The sequence below is a fragment of the Gigantopelta aegis genome, chromosome 5 (genome assembly GCF_016097555.1).
Source record: "Gigantopelta aegis isolate Gae_Host chromosome 5, Gae_host_genome, whole genome shotgun sequence".
NCBI lineage: Eukaryota > Metazoa > Mollusca > Gastropoda > Neomphalida > Peltospiridae > Gigantopelta > Gigantopelta aegis.
Window position 1 is genome coordinate 11,048,802 of NC_054703.1, and position 19,082 is coordinate 11,067,883.

The 19,082-nt window shown below is 38.8% G+C and overlaps 1 protein-coding gene and 1 long non-coding RNA gene across 2 annotated transcripts; both read right to left on the reverse strand.

Annotated features, from left to right (window-relative positions):
• Positions 1 to 1,356: 1,356 nt before the first annotated feature.
• On the reverse strand, positions 1,357 to 3,500 carry LOC121373250 (gastrula zinc finger protein XlCGF71.1-like). Its single transcript, XM_041499761.1, has one exon. The coding sequence runs from the start codon at positions 3,357 to 3,359 to the stop codon at positions 2,571 to 2,573; it is 789 nt and encodes a 262-aa protein (XP_041355695.1). The 5' UTR covers positions 3,360 to 3,500; the 3' UTR covers positions 1,357 to 2,570.
• LOC121373251 lies at positions 1,357 to 3,544 on the reverse strand. The gene is made up of 2 exons (XR_005958049.1): positions 3,396 to 3,544; positions 1,357 to 1,554 (listed from the first exon to the last, which is right to left on the reverse strand). It is a non-coding gene; the product is annotated as an uncharacterized LOC121373251 (long non-coding RNA).
• Positions 3,545 to 19,082: the final 15,538 nt, after the last annotated feature.

The following is a 19,082-nucleotide window of genomic DNA, read 5'->3' on the forward strand; positions in this document are numbered from 1 at the left end:
ACGCGATATTAAAAAAATCAATAGCACCAAACATGCCCTTCCTCCCACCAACTGCAAACAATGTGTCTGTCCTGGACAGAGGAACCGGTCCAGGTCAATAGGCGTGCGCTACAACACACTACTTTGAATATGCGCGTTTATAAACAAAACAATAAACTAGTATAATTTTTGTTTCTACATCTACTTCTAAAAATCTGTCCTTAATGATATCTCAAATAAACTAATGGGCCAACGTTCTTGGCGCGTATTAATTACAGCTTGATGCAGTTTGCTGGAGGATGGAGGACTGACGGGGGCTGGCATGCGTTTGATATGGCAGGTAGGGGAGACAGCAGCAGTTGGAAGGAATTTGCTTTTAGTACCTTTCCTTTTCTTCTTCCTGTTTAATAAAGGAGCCCAGATTTTCCATTAAGCTGGAAATCGAGGAAGAGGGCGGAATCAATCATAGACACATCAGCAAGCACTCGCATATGAACAAAGGACCCCGTTTTCCACATTTTCCCTAGACAATCATATGAATAGCTTAAAGCTGAACACGGGCTAAGATTTGGGGGTAAATGTCTTTGGTTGGTCTCCACCTAACTGAGGGTGAGCTACAGTTTTACAATGCAATATTGATATAGTTGTCTAGGACAACGTAGATAAAAGGGACTGAGAACGTAGAATCTTTCATGGTCTATTTTTGATACAACCGTGTGTTTTTACAACACCCCTAATATTTTTTACAAAGCGGTAATTTTCAGGTATCCCATACATGTTTTGACCACAAGGCTATCTGACGCAGTGATACGAAATGAAATACAATTGTACACGTTTATTATTACAACAAATCCTGTCACATGTATCAGCAATTGCAGAAGTATTAATTGCTGTATTCAATATTCAGATCACTTTGAACTCTGACCCAGCTAGGGCGGTACGTAGCTCAGTGAATTCATCACAAGTGTATAGTTCAGTTTTCCTAACCAGTATCACACGATACGTATATCAAAGGTCGTTGTATGTTCCGTCCTGTTTGTAGAAAAGTCTCTCTCTGCTCTCTCTCTCTCTCTCTCTCTCTCTCTCTCTCTCTCTCTCTCTCTCTCTCTCTCTCTCTCTCTCTCTCTCTCTCTCTCTCTCTCTCTCTGTGTGTGTGTGTGTGTGTGTGTGTGTGTGTGTGTGTGTGTGTTTGGGGGAAGGGGGCATATTTCCCTCTAGATCTACCACTATAACAGACTGGCTCCAGAATGTGCATTACACAAAATAATAAATAATAATTTAAAAAATAATAATTTAAAAAAATAATAATTTAAAAAATAATAATAAAATATATACCCCATAAAAAAAAAGTGAAGACATTACTAAACAAGCAGTTTGTTTTTGTTTAAATATGTTTTATTCAAGAGTTAATAAAGAAAAGCGAAAAGGTTTATCCATCACCTGTAATAAGATGAACACCAAGTAAACAAGCATTCTGAGAGTACTGCAAAAACAATACATGTTCCTTTCCAGACCCAGCATATTTCCTCTCTAGATCAAGGCCATAAGAAGCATTCTGAGAGTCTCTGAATTCTACTGAAAAGATAGAGGCCCCAACAATTTTTATCTCAGTTGATGGGCCACAACTATATGTGGATAAATTTGACTTGTGACTGAGTTATAGCCCTTGAATACATTACCATAAAAGACAAACCAGATATGTGCATAAACATGGGTAAATGGGAAATTCAAAACGAGATATGCAACTGAGTCTGTACATAATAACGTTATGTAAAACATTCCAGCTCCATATCCCCCCCCCCCCCCCCCCCCCCCCCCCGAGGCATTGTGAAAAAAGGTCTGGAAATATATGTGGGACAGACAGAAAGACGGAGACGGAATATATAGTTCCCTTTGGTTGGACTGGTAGGGGCCCAATATCAGAGATGTAATGTGTGACTGGATACTGACAGTAACAGTGGGTGAAGATTTTTGTTGCAGTCCATATTTGCTGTTACTGATTGTGTGTTCCGTTATTTCTGTCCACCAGAATATATCAATATATCAAGTAAGAAACTAACTTTTAATTAGGAGACGTAACCCAACTTAAGAAGTAACCCAACAAAACTTATCGTCATCACCAAACTCAAGCTGGTCCTTGTTAGAATTGTGTGACTCCCCATTTACAGTACTCATCGTTTAAGAGGAGCTATTGCTGTCTGTTCCCATCACTCGTTTGAGTCAAGTTTTAAAAAAGGAGTAATTTTTAGCTTTCCTTTGAATTTAAATGTATATCGTATCATTGGCTTCACATAATCGAAGTTAAAGAATCAATTAATCACTCCCCACCATTGTTTTATCTAGGTCTGTTGAAAGGTTTAAAACCAGCCTGAATCACTATATGCCCTTTCAAGTACTTTTGTGAGAAAGATTTTTGACAAACCTCACATTTCAAGGACTTGGTACCAGTGTGAACCAACATATGATGTTTCAAGTGCGACTTCTGTGAGGAACGTTTTTCACACACGTCACAACTAAAAAGCTTCACAAAAGTGTGAACTAGCATATGTTGTTGCAAGTGGGAGCTCCGAGAGACACATTTTGCACACAACTCATTTAAAGGGCTTAACACCAGTGTGAATCAACATATGCCTTTTCAAGTGAGAATTTAATGAGAAACATTTTGCACACACCTCACATTTAAAAGACTTCACGCCAGTGTGAACCAACACATGCTGCTTCAAGCCAGATCTGTGATAGAAACGTTTTGCACATAACTCACACGTAAACGGTTTAACACCAATGTGAATCAACATATGCCTCTTCAAGTCAGATGTTGTCAGGAAACATTTTGCACACACCCCACACTTAAAAGACCTGACGCCAGTGTGAACCAACATATGACTTTTCAACTGGGAACTGATTGAGACAGATTTTGAACACACCTCACATTGGAAATTCTTAACTCCAGTGTGAACCAACATGTGCTGTTTCAAACCAGAACTGTCATAGAAACATTTCCCACATACCTCACATTTGAAAGCTCTAACACCTGTGTGCATGAGCATATGCCTTTTCAAGTGTGCATTGAATTGGAAATGTTTTGCACACACCTCACATTTCAAATTCTTAACTTCAGTGTGCACAAACATATGTTGTTTCAAGAGAGAATCTAGATGAACACTCTTTCTGCACACATCACAATGATATGGTTTTCCCCCAGAGTGGATCCTCATATGCTGCTTGATATTGCACTTGTGGGAGAAACACTTCAAACACATTCCACACTGGAAAGGTTTCACACACGAATATTTTGAAGTTTGTTCTTCCAAATGAGGGGACATTTTGCCATATTTTGAGGAGACCTCACGGTCGACACATCTGTCGTCACCGCTAGTCATATTGCTCGTAAGACCGAAGAACTTTAAACGTTTTACTCTGTTTCACAGTGTCTTCATTCGTTACGTGTATGTCTGAAACCAGCCTGCAATGAACATTTGCTGATGTGTCTCCAAAGTTGTAGTATGAAGAGAAGTACTGAAACAGAACCAGTAAATAAATAAATGAAATAGAAACTAAAGCTATGTTCATATATAAACACATACGGAAATGTAATTTGACAATCATATAGTCCTCACATAGTATGCACGATTATGAATGGATCACATGTATGGCAGTATATGTTCTAAGTGAAAAGTCAGTCTTTGCTTTGTTTAACAATAACACTAGAGCACACTGGTTTACTATTCACCGGCCATTGGATGTCAAATCTATGGTAATTTCTGATTTGTTGTCATAGATGAAACTCGCTACCTTTTTTCATTAGCAGCAAGGGACATTTTATGTGCACTTTCCCACAGCGAGGACATCATATACCACGACCATTGATATAGTAGTCGTGGTACACTATTTGAGATTGGAAAAATCCAATCACAGAATGAGTCCACTATGGTGATTAGATCATACAGCTTAAGCTAGCGCTGAGTTACCCCCCCCCCCCCCCCCCTCACATTTCTCTAGTGAAGAATACAATAATTGTGTTTGATGTAAATAAATATACATTTATACAGCCTAGTTTTGACCATGTGACTTATAATTCACAAGTTATTGTGACCATTTCATAGATGCAAGTCACTGAAAGTAATGTTCTTTTTATACAAAGGATACTGAAAAAGATTGACAGCAAGTAAAACTGCCATTGCATCAATGTTTAATGCATTCTAGGGGAAAAAGACAAAAACCGTAAATATGTGTATAAATGTCTGGTAATTAACTATGGAGCTGGAATTACACTGATGTTCTTTCAACAGTAATTTGCCCGTGTCATATCGGAGAATACCCAGAAGATACCTCTTCGGCACGAACAAGTATTTCTAGGCGCAATATAATTCAGGTGTTGATTAATTATTTACAGGTGTATATATATAAATTCCTTAATTAGTAAATAACTTATGATCGTTTTTGTATAGTCGTATGTATCCATCATTATCCTTTGACACCTATTTTCTTGCCTATATGTAATTTCGGGTTTAGCATTCTGACAAGGGAACATAGCAAGCTGGTAGCTATCCAGAGATCGATCCAGAAAATATAAGAGTGTGAGTGTGTGTGTGTGTGTGTGTGTGTGGAAATGCATATAAAAGATCCCTTGCTGCATTAGGAAAAATGTAGCAGGTTTCTTCTGATGACTACGAGTCGGTTACCAAATGATTGACATCCAATAGCGGATGATGAATTAATCAATGTGCCCCAGTGGTTAAATAATAATAATAATAATAATAAATAAAAATATTAATAAAGGTAAAAATATGCTTCTTCGTATTGGCGATTCCCACCCCCCACCCCCCAGTTTTGCTTAAACCATTGGATTTCCAATGTTGGCTAATGAATTTTGAAATCCAGTATACCCTCATTTCACTCAAGAAATATATTCCTACATATATATGAAATACATGTATACATAGATAGATAGATAGATAGAGATAGATATATATAGATATATATATAAACCTAGAAGCCCTGTAAATATACAAACATACGTACGTACACTCATATATACAAATAACAAACACACACACATACACACACACACACATACACATACACACAAACATACACACATACCCACACATATACACACATACAAACATATATACACATACACATATACACACATACACACACACATACACACACACGTCCACATGATATGATTAAACGATTTTGCTGCACTGATATTTGCGCCACGCTCTCGTACATATTGACTCACAAGCGTATCATTCTGGACGCCAACTCACTCAATCGTCAACTGATTGCCTCACATATTTGCACGCGCTTGGAATTTACACGTTTTTAATATATTCGCAATAAAAAGTCGCGTTTTTCCCATCGCTTGCCAAAAACACGTGTCCACTCGAAGAGCCAAGTCACGTGACCCCGTGCCGTTCTAACTGGCATAACATGAAAGCGTGATTCGCAGCCTTTCAAACATTTTACTGGGAAGGTGGAACACGTGTATTTTTAAAACGCGAAAATTTTATTATATTGAATTGTATGGATGGAATATTCTTTTGGAGATAGTTTTCAAATGTAAAATATGGTGAACCACTGTTTAGTGTTTAGATGTATCAAAGCAGCAGTTTTTCAGAACTTTAAACAAACCGATAATCACAGGGTTTGCATGGAAGTGGTTCTTAAACAGAACCCGTGCGTAATAAAAATGACCATCACGATGGGATAGGATCTGCAGTGACCACTTCATCCCTGGGGATTACGACAATTATTTAAGGTGGTCGATAAATATGACACCTATTTATTATTATTATTGTTTTAACATATCTGTTCTAAGCCTGTATCCACACCGGCACATGTTCTACGATTGCGCATGATACAACAAACGAAACCACGACGAGCACGAGCTACGCTAGAGCTCAAAAGGGTGTGGAGGCGGGGTGGAGTGGGGTGGCAGTGTAAAGTATAGTGGTACGACTCTTCTTTCAAATTCAATTGAGGACATTTTCAGAGATACCACAAATATAACCCACAAAAGTGCCTCTTTGAAAAGTGTTAGGCCATGAGCCGCCCCTGCAGTGGCGTAGGGAGGCGGCCTACGGGAATCCACCCCCACCCCATCTAATTTAAAAAAAAAAAAAAATTTTTTTTTTTTTTTTATAAAATCATATATACACATGTATACTCCTCCAAAAATGTTAAGGATCGGTATTTACTTTGCACATAACATCAGAACCAGAAAAGATAAAATGCTTAAATTTGTTTCAACTATAACTTGTTTGTGTGTGTGATTAAACAAACAATTTTGATAAAAACGAAAACTCGTACAAAATTCATACTGATTTTCAATGATCAGCGGAACAGAAATTTTTATTATGTGTGAAAGTTAGTTCACCAATTGCTGTTTAATAGCGGGCATGACCACCACGAGCATTAATCACTGCTCTGCAACGTCGCTGCATGCTCTGTATCAAGTGCCTAATGTTCTGCAGTGGAGTGTTCTGCCATTCTCTAATCAGAGCATTTGCAAGGTCGTCTATGGTTCTTGGTGGGTTATCAAGTCTTAAAATGCGTGTCTGAAGTTGATCCCAGATGTGCTCGATAGGGTTAAGGTCGGGAGAAACTGGCCAATCCATTATTTCAATCGTCTCTTTGTCACGGGGATTCTATAATTCCCGTAACTGAATAAAACACGATTATCAAAATATCTCTCCTAACTGTATATCTATTAGATCTCTCTGTAACAGGCTGTTAAACCCTAGTATGGCTCGTCTCTAGGTATGATCAGAGATACGATCTTATATAAAGTATATATTAATATAGCACGTTTAGCTCACTAGAAACACAACAAAACACAATACACTTTGGAATCTGTATTAATCTACGCTGACAAATGTACAGCCGTAGTAGTTAATTAATAACAGCAATAATAACAACCCAGAACTGATCACTTAATTAGTTAATCTCTAGGTGTCTAGTTACAAAATATGCGAATCACTTCACCGTTACACCACACCCACACGTGTGATAATTGAGAAACGCTTCCAGAAGAAGTTAATTAATAAAGGAATTACAACACCATTCCTAACTGGTTAATTTTTAATTAACCCTTACTACTCGTTCAGTAACGTGTGATAATTTAGGAACGCTTCCAGGGGAACTTAATTAATAAAGGAATTACAGCTCTATTCCTAACGGGTTAATTTTTAATTAACCCTTAACTACTCTTTCAGTAACCTGGTAACACAGAATTAATACTGGTACCGATCACAATATTGACAATAACCTACAGTGTACCTAGGTCGTCTAGGATGACTGGCTAAGCTTTATATTACCAAATACTCGTATAATGTTAGAACAAAAAGTCTACGATTTACTTCGTCAGATGACCGAAGACACTGTCTAAAGAATATTGGTATAATACAGTATTAAAATAATTAAAGTCACATCAATCACATCAAGGTTATACACACGTTCGTGATCCCCTGGAGCCTTCCTAGTTCGTTCTCCTCGATATCTCTAAAACACTAGCTATTTATTATAAATCAGGATTTTGCCTGGGGGTACAAGGCGGTACCTCACGTATCATCTCATATTCTACCTCCACTAGAGTCGGTATATTTCTCTCTGATCGTCAGTCTGGCTGTCGCCAACCGCGAGCAATCTCCTGGCCATAAACAGCACTACCGGAGATATTACGTAACTACTAGCCACATGGCCTCCGCACCTGGCTGGGTGTGTATTAGGCGTACCGATCGAAGACCGTCGCGCAGAAGTTTTACGTAACAAGTTGCCCATCTGGGCTTAAGTGCAATGAAACTGCACACGGCCCACTAACACAATTAAAATCGCCACAGGCGAAAACAAATTAAGAGCATGTACCGTCACACTCTTCTTCAAGGTAATCCCTCACAATTCGTGCTCTATGTGGCCATGCGTTATCGTCCATTAGCACAAACTCAGGACCAATGGCACCTGCAAAAGGTCTCACAAGTGGATGAAGGATCTCATCTCTGTACCGAATTGATGTAAGAGCTCTATTCCATTCAAAGATATTCCACCCCATACCATAATTGATCCCCCACCAAACCGATCGTGTTGCAATATGTTACAGTCAGCATATCGCTCTCCAGGTTGACGCCAAACACGCCTACGGCCATCGTTAAAGTCCAAGCAAAATCTTGACTCGTCTGTAAACAGAACAGGATGCCAATGACGACGTTGCCATCAGACGTGGTTTCGCGCCCACAACAATCGAGCTTGACGGTGACGTGGGAGCAGTATTGGACTTACTGCTGGCCTACGGCCTCAGCAATTGGCTGTACGGAGTCTGTTTCTCAATGTGTGTGGGGTGATGCGGACTCCAGTGGCCTGGCGGAATTGTCTATTCAGGTTTGCAGCATCATCAAAACGATTTCGACGAGCTAATGTCACCATAAATCTGTCTTGACGCTGTGTTGTAGCTCGCGGTCTTCCACTCCTGGGTCTATCACGCAATTGTCCAGTATTGTTGTAACGTGTTTTCAATCTGGAAATAGCACTTTGTGATACTGCAAGTATTCTAGCCACCTGCCTTTGACCACTTTCAAGCATTCTGATTGCTCTGCCTCGCTCTTCAATTGTCAAATGGCGTCGTGGTGGCATTATAACTGAACTTTAACATTAAACGATGTGTAGTCTCAAACTGACGACATTCAATTTAAATTTGCGATTTCAAAACAGTGCGTTTTCACTTGATTTTCACCCAAGCCACTTCAAGGCCCAGGTGCGCACGTGCAAATTGTGCATAATCGTGTAAAACAATCTACACGCAAAGTACGATATCTTATTGGTACTCGTGAAACTAAAAATAACACTTTTCATCTTTATATAAGAAAATATTATATATATATATATATATATATATATATATATATATGATCCTTAACGTTTTTGGAGGAGTATATATACATAGTGTGGGTTCCTCCCCCCAACAATCCCAATATAAAATCCTGCCTATGCCAGTGGAGGGTACCCAAGCCTAGAACGATACAAATGTATGGGGCTTGTATTTCATAATTAAATATATAATTAATATTCATATATAATTACACACACACACACACACACACACACACACACACACACACACACACACACAAAGTGGACTGTCCAAACCGGCATCTATCTAAACGGCATTATGTGTAAACCGGCACAGTTTTAAAGTCCCGTTCAGCTACCGTTAATTTGTTAGGAAACAAAACATCTGTCGACGCAGGATGCCTCCTATTCCGGACTTCGGATGCAAATTCAAGAACAAAAGAACCTTTCATGTAGTAATTAGCTCTGTCTACACCGGCGCGCGATCTTGCCCCTATACTGTCTACACCGGCATGCGACCATACCTACTGTCTGCCAGTGATCACCTTTTAACAATGACGGCAGTTCCCCGGTAATTAGGACACTACAAAAAGTGTTATGAAATAATCGGGACTCTTTGAATGCTTAAGAAACAAGTAACAACAGCTGTAGTAACGGGTGTAGGTAGCAAGATAAATCGTATTATTATTTGTATGTGTTCATACCTGCATTGCATCATACCGATCTGTCTAAGGTGATAAATTCAGATCCCTATTTTATATGATATTAATCAATAAGATAATGCTATTTATTCTGGTTGTTGTTTTAAATGCGTTCTGATTTGAACACATATTTTTATTAGTCAAATGTTAATATCCCACTTTCAAAAGACGGGACTGAACTTGTGTCCTGCTTTTCACAGGTAGGTAGGTAACTAGGTTAACGTGCTTATATACCACTTCCTCACCAATCGAGGTATCATTAGAGTAGATGTACAAATGTGTTAAGACCAACATGTCCAAACTAGCGTCTGTTAAGAATCAGCTGTTTTTCGAACAATCATTCTCTGCTGTCGGCATGTTGACCTACTAACTGAATGCCTGATGCTACCTCACTTGTCTGATGCGGGTCAAATCGACTGAGCTGTGGGGTTTTTCCCCAAGCGTTTTACAAAACGTCGCTTTATTAATAACTGTAATATTTATGTATTTGTTTTATATACTGTGTATTAATAATGTGCCATGATTGTGGACCTTTAAATTATATGTACTTCGACATGTTTGTGAGTAGTGTGATTTTTTTATTAAACAGTATATCGCAGAAAATATTACAAATGGCAGCGATAAAGAACCGCCATTGACCAAGGCTCGCTGAGATGCCCATAGAAAATACTGGAAACATGTCTAATATCTTATGTGAAACACTTATTATTTACATATAGGGCCTATATACTTTTTTTTATCCATTCTTTTCCTTCTTTCTTAAAACAAAATCATAACATAAAACATGTGACTATATAATGAAAATTGTGTATATTTATTATTTTAATTATATTTAGTTCTAGATGTTTTTTTAGTAATGTGAAATACGCATATTTTATTAAAAAGTATCATACAGAAGACATTACAAATGGCAACGGCAAAGAATTGCAAATGGCCGAATTTGACAACGGCAACCGGGGTGTTACAACAAAGACAGTCCTATCCCATGTTCTATTTTGACTATCAGAAATTTAGGACTGTAACCTCATCTGCCAAGAATAGATTTATTTGTGGGCAACATTACACAATGCATACAAATCAGAGTGATTTACATGAACCTAAAATACAGTTGAGAATTGTAATTAATTTGTAAATGGAAAATGTAAAAATTCGCTCTAATATACTGAATAAACCTACTGAACAACAATCAGGTTATCATAAAGGAAAAGTTTTGAGAAAGGTATTCTGACCTGTGCTTCGGACTATTTAAGTATGACGATATGCGGACAACGATTAGTTATTTCTACTTTATATTTAAAGCCGCACGCCCTAGTTCCATCCAGCGAAAATAAATTATAATTTGGTTAATCTACAAACCTGTAACACACTTAGATCACGTTTTTATCAAATGGAGTGAAAAAGCAGGTTTTATATCGATAAATACCATGGGAATCCTCATGTCCCAATTGCTTGAAATAATTTTGAAAGTTAGTATTCTGATGTCACTGGTAGATGTCGCTCGAAGCACAACAATGCCTACGTCACGACAAATTTCACAGAGTGCGCACAGACTTGGGGTGCGTTCCTTTCACCTCTCCTGGACATGTTCCAACTGTTCTGTCCTGGTTGTATCCCCTCTCCAGATATCGTAAGGCTTAGCAGAATTATTGGTTTTAAGGGTTTGTAACGTTTTGTATTGAGATACTTACTTGTCTGAACTTTATTGTTACTGAAAATGTTCACGAACTGTGAAGAAAAATCTCACAAATGAACAACAAGCAAACGACAACAAATCGGATGTTGATTGCGCGAACCGTGCACGAGAAAACAAACCGAACCAAAATGATAACGGTCACGTGGTATACCAACGTCTGTGACATTGAAATGGGAATATCCCCTCTAAAAATAGATTAGACCTTGTCTGCTCAACGGTTTTTTTCTCAGAGGCCCGTGGCATTTTATGAAATACGAAAAATGTATTTTGTGGTATTACAAACACCAGGATTACCAGGATTACCAAAAAAACACTTCAGGTGAATGAAAATGTATATTCTAAATAATAAACGGTAAGTAAAGTGCAATTTTATTTGTGAAAAAAATGGGTTTAATAGCGAAAAACAACGGCGTAATGGTTAACAACTAGGGCGTGTCCCTTTAAGTACCTGGAATGAATAATAATATAAAAAATCTTCACTTGTCTTAAATGTACTCGATTATTTTGCAAAACAAAACCCAACCATAAATTGTGTTCTACACAATAATTCATGGACTTTTCTTTGTGCATTATTTAGCTTTACAATAAAACAAGAAACTAAGTTAAATTTGTGTCTGTAGATCTTTAAACCTGTTTTAACTGACGTCTCAAATCAATTCACGGCCAAACGGTTTTGTCCCGTATAGCTTGATGAAGTTTTAATGGGAGAGGGTCTCTTTTTGTTTTTCTTTATGTTTTATTGTTTTATTTTATTTTTTTCAAGACAAAGGGTTGTGACAATTGTATTTTGAAAGAAGTTTATCTAGAAATGGTTAAAGATTGTGAAAACTATGTAAATTGGTCTACACTTGTCAAACACGTTTTTGACAAAGATGGAATGTCATTTATCACATATCTATCACAAATGTTACAATTCATTTAAGAGATAGATTTACACGAGAAGTGTATGCTAATCTCTGTTTCTTTAAAATGTCTAATTTATAAGCACTTAACTAATAATCACCGTATTCAGTATTATTTTAACAAAAAACTCCACCCCTTTCTTACTGTTCAAGCACGCTGTCCTGGGCACACAATATAGCTATGCGAATTGTCTATCCATAGCAGTGGGGTAAGGATCAGTTGTTAAAGGTTACCGAGAGCAAAATTGTACAGTTGCCTTACAGCTACCCCAACAGGTCTAAGTCTTTAACTCTCACTGGATGGGAGCCGGTACCGGGATACGAGCCCAGACATACCAGTTTTAAGTTCAATGACTCAACCACCGAGACTGATATTTATCTCGCCCAGTTGTTGAGAGACAATAGTTTGAAACAAAAGTAACACGCACATTCTTTTTAACGATATATAAACAAATATTTAATCACGTGAAGGACTTATTATTTTATATTTAAAAACAACAACAACAAAAAACCCCACAACATTACAGCTAGGTATATATTATGCAACTCGTACAAATTTATATTATATTTTGTTCAAGAGATATAAAGAAGTATTATTTTGAAAGCATTATATGGGCAACGAAATATAATCGCAAATGACAGAATTTCACTAAACTAACCGGTATGTCACAACAACGAGAGTCCGATCCCGTGTTCTATTTCGGGGATTAGACATCAATGACTTGTAACAAGGTCAACCTATAATAAATCTGTGTTTCGGTAAAAATAGACGATACATACAAATTACTGCGCGACTTACGTGAACCGCAAGAAACAAGGGAGAAATGAAATTAAAGATATCAAAGAAAAACAAAGAATATTGTTGAATAAACTGAATAAACCTTCCCAACAACAATCGTATCGACACAAACCAAACGGTCACAAGAAGGCTATTCCGAACCGTTGTTCGCACTATTTAAGTACCATGAAATGCGGATTATGATTAATTCCTTCATTCATTTTAGTTCATTTCAACACTATTTTTGTATTTGTATCCAATTGTTTCTTTAAAACAAAATTAAAACATTAAATCATGTATTTATTTATTTGCCCTTGTAAGTTGTATTGCACAAACAAGGTGATCGGTTTCACAGTCTTTTGTTTCTTTGGGCTCCTGTCTGACACCAAGAATCAACATTTTCTCGAAATAAAAGTATGGAAAGAAGCACTAAAACAGAACACATGCAACAGAAATGAAAACTTGAATAGCATGCCAAGAACAGTTTACCTTTCGCTATAACTCTACACAAGCTATGCCTATTCTGTATATGCTCTTGTCCTTGAATAGTAAGAAGTATTGATGTTTGTGCTTTGTTTGATATTATAATGAACCAATACATCCTGTATACAGTTACGTGACGTTACAGTTGCATTTCACTCTTGTGGTGCAAAAATATATGTATAGTGTATATCTTAGTCTGGCGAATCTTTGGGGGAAATGGCATCGCAGAATCGAACCACCTCAGTTGATCCGTTCAACTGATTGGGTTGTTTCTCGTTACAACCAATGCACCACAACTTGTCAAAGGCCGTAGTATGTGCTTTCCTGTCTATGGGAAAGTGCATATAAACTATCCCTTGCTGTATTAGGAAAATGTAGCGGTTTTTTAATAATAATAAAATATGTTGCTATATAATGCAAATTGTGCATTTTATTATTTAAATTATATTTAGTTTAAGATGTTTGTTAGTGATAAATATGTATAGTTTATTTCAAAAGTATCACGCAGAAATCATTACGAATGGCAACGTAAAATAACTGCAATTGTCCGAATTTCACAGAAGCAACCAGGATGTCACAATAAAGAGAGTCCGACCCCGTGTTCTATTTCGACTATCAGATACTGAATATTAAATATTAACCTACTAGTATTTGCCGTGAATAAATTTGCCTTTAGACAAAATTCGGAATTGAACAAGTCAGTGATTTAGGTGATCCTCAAGAAATATTTGTAATTTATGTAACCAGGGGTAGTTTTAAGATTAATGACAACTACCGCATATGAATATTATATTAATACCTATTGTTAATATTTATATATCCTACATTTATTTTAGTTACACGTTTAACAGTGTCACGACAGGTTGCATAATTATTGTATCAGTTGTCTATCAGTTGGTTAGTTGTGTTGTGTTTGAAGCAGTTGTGTGTGGGATCAGTGTACGTGAAGTTAGTGACGGTTACGCTTGACTGAATACTCTGATACATGACAGGTAGCAATGCATGCTGGTAAAAATAACCACACCTTGGGCACTTCCATCTTTTTCTTAAGACGTCGAGATGTAAATGTATAGCTTCTACATCAAATGAAAACCAAACTTTAGATCTTAACAGACTGCAAAGTCGTTAATTGTTTATATACTCTTCAAAAAAAGAAACGCAAAAGGGTACAAATGGGTTATAACTCCGATTTTATGTTTCCTACCGGTTCATGCTTTGTGAATATAAGGTCATTGCATGTCCCAAACACATTCCCACGGTTACATTCGATAAAACGCAGCTACTGTACAATAAAGTTCCAAAATGTGAATATTCGCAAAAACGCAGCCACGTGCAAACCATGTCACCACTGCACGTGCGTTGTCTGCACGTGCAACATGAACACCGAGAGTATAAAAGTGCAGGGTGTTCGCTTGCCTGGCCTCTGTATCTGGCCGACAGTTGACAATCCAGGACATGCCACGTCTCAGTGAACCGCAGAGAAACAATTCCATCGGCCGACTAGACGCAGGCGAATCCAGAACGGCCGTTGCCAGGGCATTCCATGTGTCCCCAAGCACCATCTCCAGACTGTGGGACCGTTACCAGCAACATGGATCAACACGTGACCTCCCTAGATCCGGTCGACCACGGGTCACTACCCCCGGGCAGGACCGCTACATCCGGGTACGCCACCTTCGGGAACGATTGACTACTGCCACCTCCACAGCCGCAGCAATACCAGGTTTGCGCAGGATATCCGACCAGACCGTACGGAACCGCCTACGTGAGGTAGGAATTCGTGCCAGACGTCCAGTTCGAGGTGTCATCTTAACACCACAACACCGTCGACTCCGACTGCAGTGGTGCCAGATTCATCGGCAATGGCCTCAACTGCGATGGAGACAGGTGTGGTTCAGTGACGAGTCCCGATTTCTGCTCCGACGTCATGATGGAAGATGTCGCGTGTATAGGCGTCGTGGTGAACGTTATGCGGCAAACTGCGTGCAGGAAGTGGACAGATTCGGCGGGGGTAGTGTCATGGTGTGGGCAGCCATCTCACACACTGGCAGAACTGACCTGGTCCACGTGCAGGGCAACCTGAATGCACAGGGCTACATTGACCAGATCCTCCGGCCACACATCGTTCCAGTTATGGCCAACGCCAACGCAGTGTTCCAACATGACAACGCCAGGCCTCACACAGCAAGTCTCACAACGGCTTTCCTACAGAACAACAACATTAATGTCCTTCCTTGGCCATGATATGATTTGAACCCAATTGAGCATCTATGGGACGAGTTGGACCGACGCCTCCGCACAACCACAGCCCCAGACCCTGGAGTTATCCCCCGGGACGTCATCCGTACTGCTTCAATACAGAGGCCACACCCGGTATTGACTCCGATGACCTTGACCTTGGTGGTGTGTCCTATCCCTTACTCACAATGGACTAGAGTGAATTGTGAACAATCCTGCAACATTTGGTAATTATCGGACTCACCATTCAATAATTAAATCAATTCTCCAAATGTTACGACAATGTGGTTTTGCGTTTCTTCTTTTGAAGAGTATATATATATATATATATATATATATATATATATAGTGGACTCTTGTCTAAACCGGATTCTGTGTAATCCGGATCTCTGCGTAAACCGGTCCATTTCTAAAGCCCAGTCCAGCTACCGTTTATCTCTTAGGTATAAATCTCTGCCTAATCCGTACTCTTTTACTCCGGACTCCGGATCAAAAATCAAGAACAAAAGAACCGTTCATGCATTAATTACCTCTGTATACTCCGGATTGGGATTTGACTGAAGGACGGGCTGCTTAATTAGTTGAACAATGATCGTCAATTGCCAAGTAATCGGAACGCCGACACAAGATCAAACACAAAATGTAATCACACTGTGTGAAGTTTACTCTTATTGTGGTTGGCCGTTAGATCTGGATTTTGTATTCAAATAATTTCGTACGTACGAATAAATAATGTTTTAGGAAATAAAATGAAATTTAACCTAGTGCAAATATTATCACCCTCTATCTGATAGAGACAGAGGGCGAGTATAACTGATACAGAGGGCGAGTATAACTGATATAGAGGGCGAGTATAAAATATAGAGTTAGAGGGCGAGTATAACTGGTAGAGATTGAGGGCGAGTATAATATATTGACAGAGGGTAAATATAACTCGTAGAGATGGAGGGAGAGCATAACTGATATAGATAGACTGCAAGTATAACACATAGAAATAGAGGGCGAATAGTACTAACAGAGATGGAGGACGAGTATAAGTGATATAGATAGAAGCGATTATAACTGATAGAGATGGAGGACGAGTATAAGTGATACAGATAGAAGCGATTATAACTGATAGAGATGGAGGGCGATTATAACTGATAGAGATGGAGGGCGATTATAACTGATAGGGATGGAGGGTAAGTGTAACTGGTAGAGATGGAGGACGAGTATAAGTGATATAGATAGAAGCGATTATAACTGATAGAGATGGGGGGCGATTATAACTGATAGGGATGGAGGGTAAGTGTAACTGGTAGAGACAGAGGACGAGTATAAGTGATACAGATAGAAGCGATTATAACTGATAGAGATGGAGGGCGATTATAGCTGATAGAGATGGAGGACGAGTATAAGTGATACAGATAGAAGCGACTATAACTGATAGAGATGGAGGACGAGTATAAGTGATACAGATAGAAGCGATTATAACTGATAGAGATGGAGGACGATTATAACTCATAGAGATGGAGGGTAAGTGTAACAGGTACAGATGGAGGACGAGTATAAGTGATACAGATAGAAAAGATTATAACTGATAGAGATAGAGGGTAAGTGTAACTGGTAGAGATGGAGGACGAGTATAACTGATATAGATAGACAGTAAGTATAACACATAGAAGTAGAGGGCGAATAGTACTAATAGAGATGAAGGGCGAGTATAAGTGATACAGATAGAAGCGATTATAACTGATAGGGATGGAGGGTAAGTGTAACTGGTAGAGATGGATGACGAGTATAACTGATACAGATAGAAGCGATTATAACTGATAGAGATGGAGGACGAGTATAAGTGATACAGATAGAAGCGATTATAACTGATATAGATGGAGGGCGATTATAACTCATAGAGATAGAGGGCAAGTGTAACTGGTAGATGCAGGACGAGTATAAGTGATATAGATAGAAGCGATTATAACTGATAGAGATGGAGGACGAGTATAAGTGATACAGGTAGAAGCGAGTATAACTGATAGAGATAGAGGGTAAGTATAACTGGTAGAGATGGAGGACGAGTATAAGTGATACAGATAGAAGCGATTATAACAGGCAGCAAGGGATCTTTTATTTGCGCTTCCCACAGGCATGATAGCACAAACCATGGAATTTGTTGAACCAGTTATGGATCACTGGTCGGTGCAAGTGGTTTACACCTACCCATTGAGCCTTGCGGAGCACTCACTCAGGGTTTGGAGTCGGTATTTGGATTAAAAATCCCATGCCTCGACTGGGATCCGAACCTAGTACCTACCAGCCTGCAGACCGATGGCTTCACCACGACGCCACCGAGGCCGGTACTAACAAAGACAAAGGAATAAACAAAAACTGCAGTTAGGTATTCATTGATGTGAACAATTATTGTTTTTCTACAAATTTACTTTTGCGTAATCGTATTGTTTAATGTCCGCAACGATATCTCTTGACACGCGGGTGTCGGCTGACTCTGAAGCGTGACGTATATTCGTACCAAGAGCTGTCCTCAGTTCAGCCAACGAACGTTCTTCCTAACGTTTGCGAACTATTTGACTGGTGTTCGTCATGTCAATTTGGTTTAAAGTGAAGCGCACAAACCAGTCTAGCGAACGTTTTGTTTTCGCTCGGTCTGGCTGAACCCTGTCCTTGAAATAGCCAACATGTCTTTCGGCCCTGAACTGGCATGTGTATTGAAATTGACACGCTTTGTCGAGCTGTTTTTATTACTTTGGTTCAAAGATTTTACAAAGTAAAGATAACAAGTTACAGATCTTCCAGACATTGCTGTCATACATGTTGAATGCATGCCGTTAAATTAATAACTGTGATTATTAAAATAAGCAAACATTATAAGGCCTACGCTGAATTCTGCATGACACCATTTTTCTGTTACCGGTCACGAGAGTGCCATTACGCTAATTGAATATTTGGTATTATTATTATATTTGAGGTGTCGGATAGATTATGTAACCGTTTGTTTACATCAGAAGACAGAAAATGGCTTAGCCAAAATTGTAGCCACTTGCAAATTTTATTGTAAAAAATTAGCCAATGACTAATTTGGCTACCGACAGCGCGAGCCCCGATAGAGGGTAAGTATAACTGGTAGAGATGGAGGACGAGTATAACTGATATAGATAGAGGGTAAGTATAACACATAGAGATAGAGGGCGAATAGTACTAACAGAGATGGAAGACGAGTATAAGTGATATAGATAGAAGCGATTATAACTGATAGAGATAGAGGGTAAGTGTAACTGGTAGAGATGGAGGACGAGTATAACTGATAGAGATGGAGGGCGAGTGTAACTGATATAGATGGAGGGCGAGTATAACTGATAGAGATGGAGGGTGAGTGTAACTGATAGAGATGGAGGACGAGTGTAACTGATAGAGATGGAGGGCGAGTGTAACTGATATAGATGGAGGACGAGTGTAACTGA

Coding starts and splice junctions, on each gene's coding strand:
- LOC121373250 (XM_041499761.1), bottom strand. CDS start 3,359: ATGACTAGCGGTGACGACAGATGTGTCGACCGTGAGGTCTCCTCAAAA.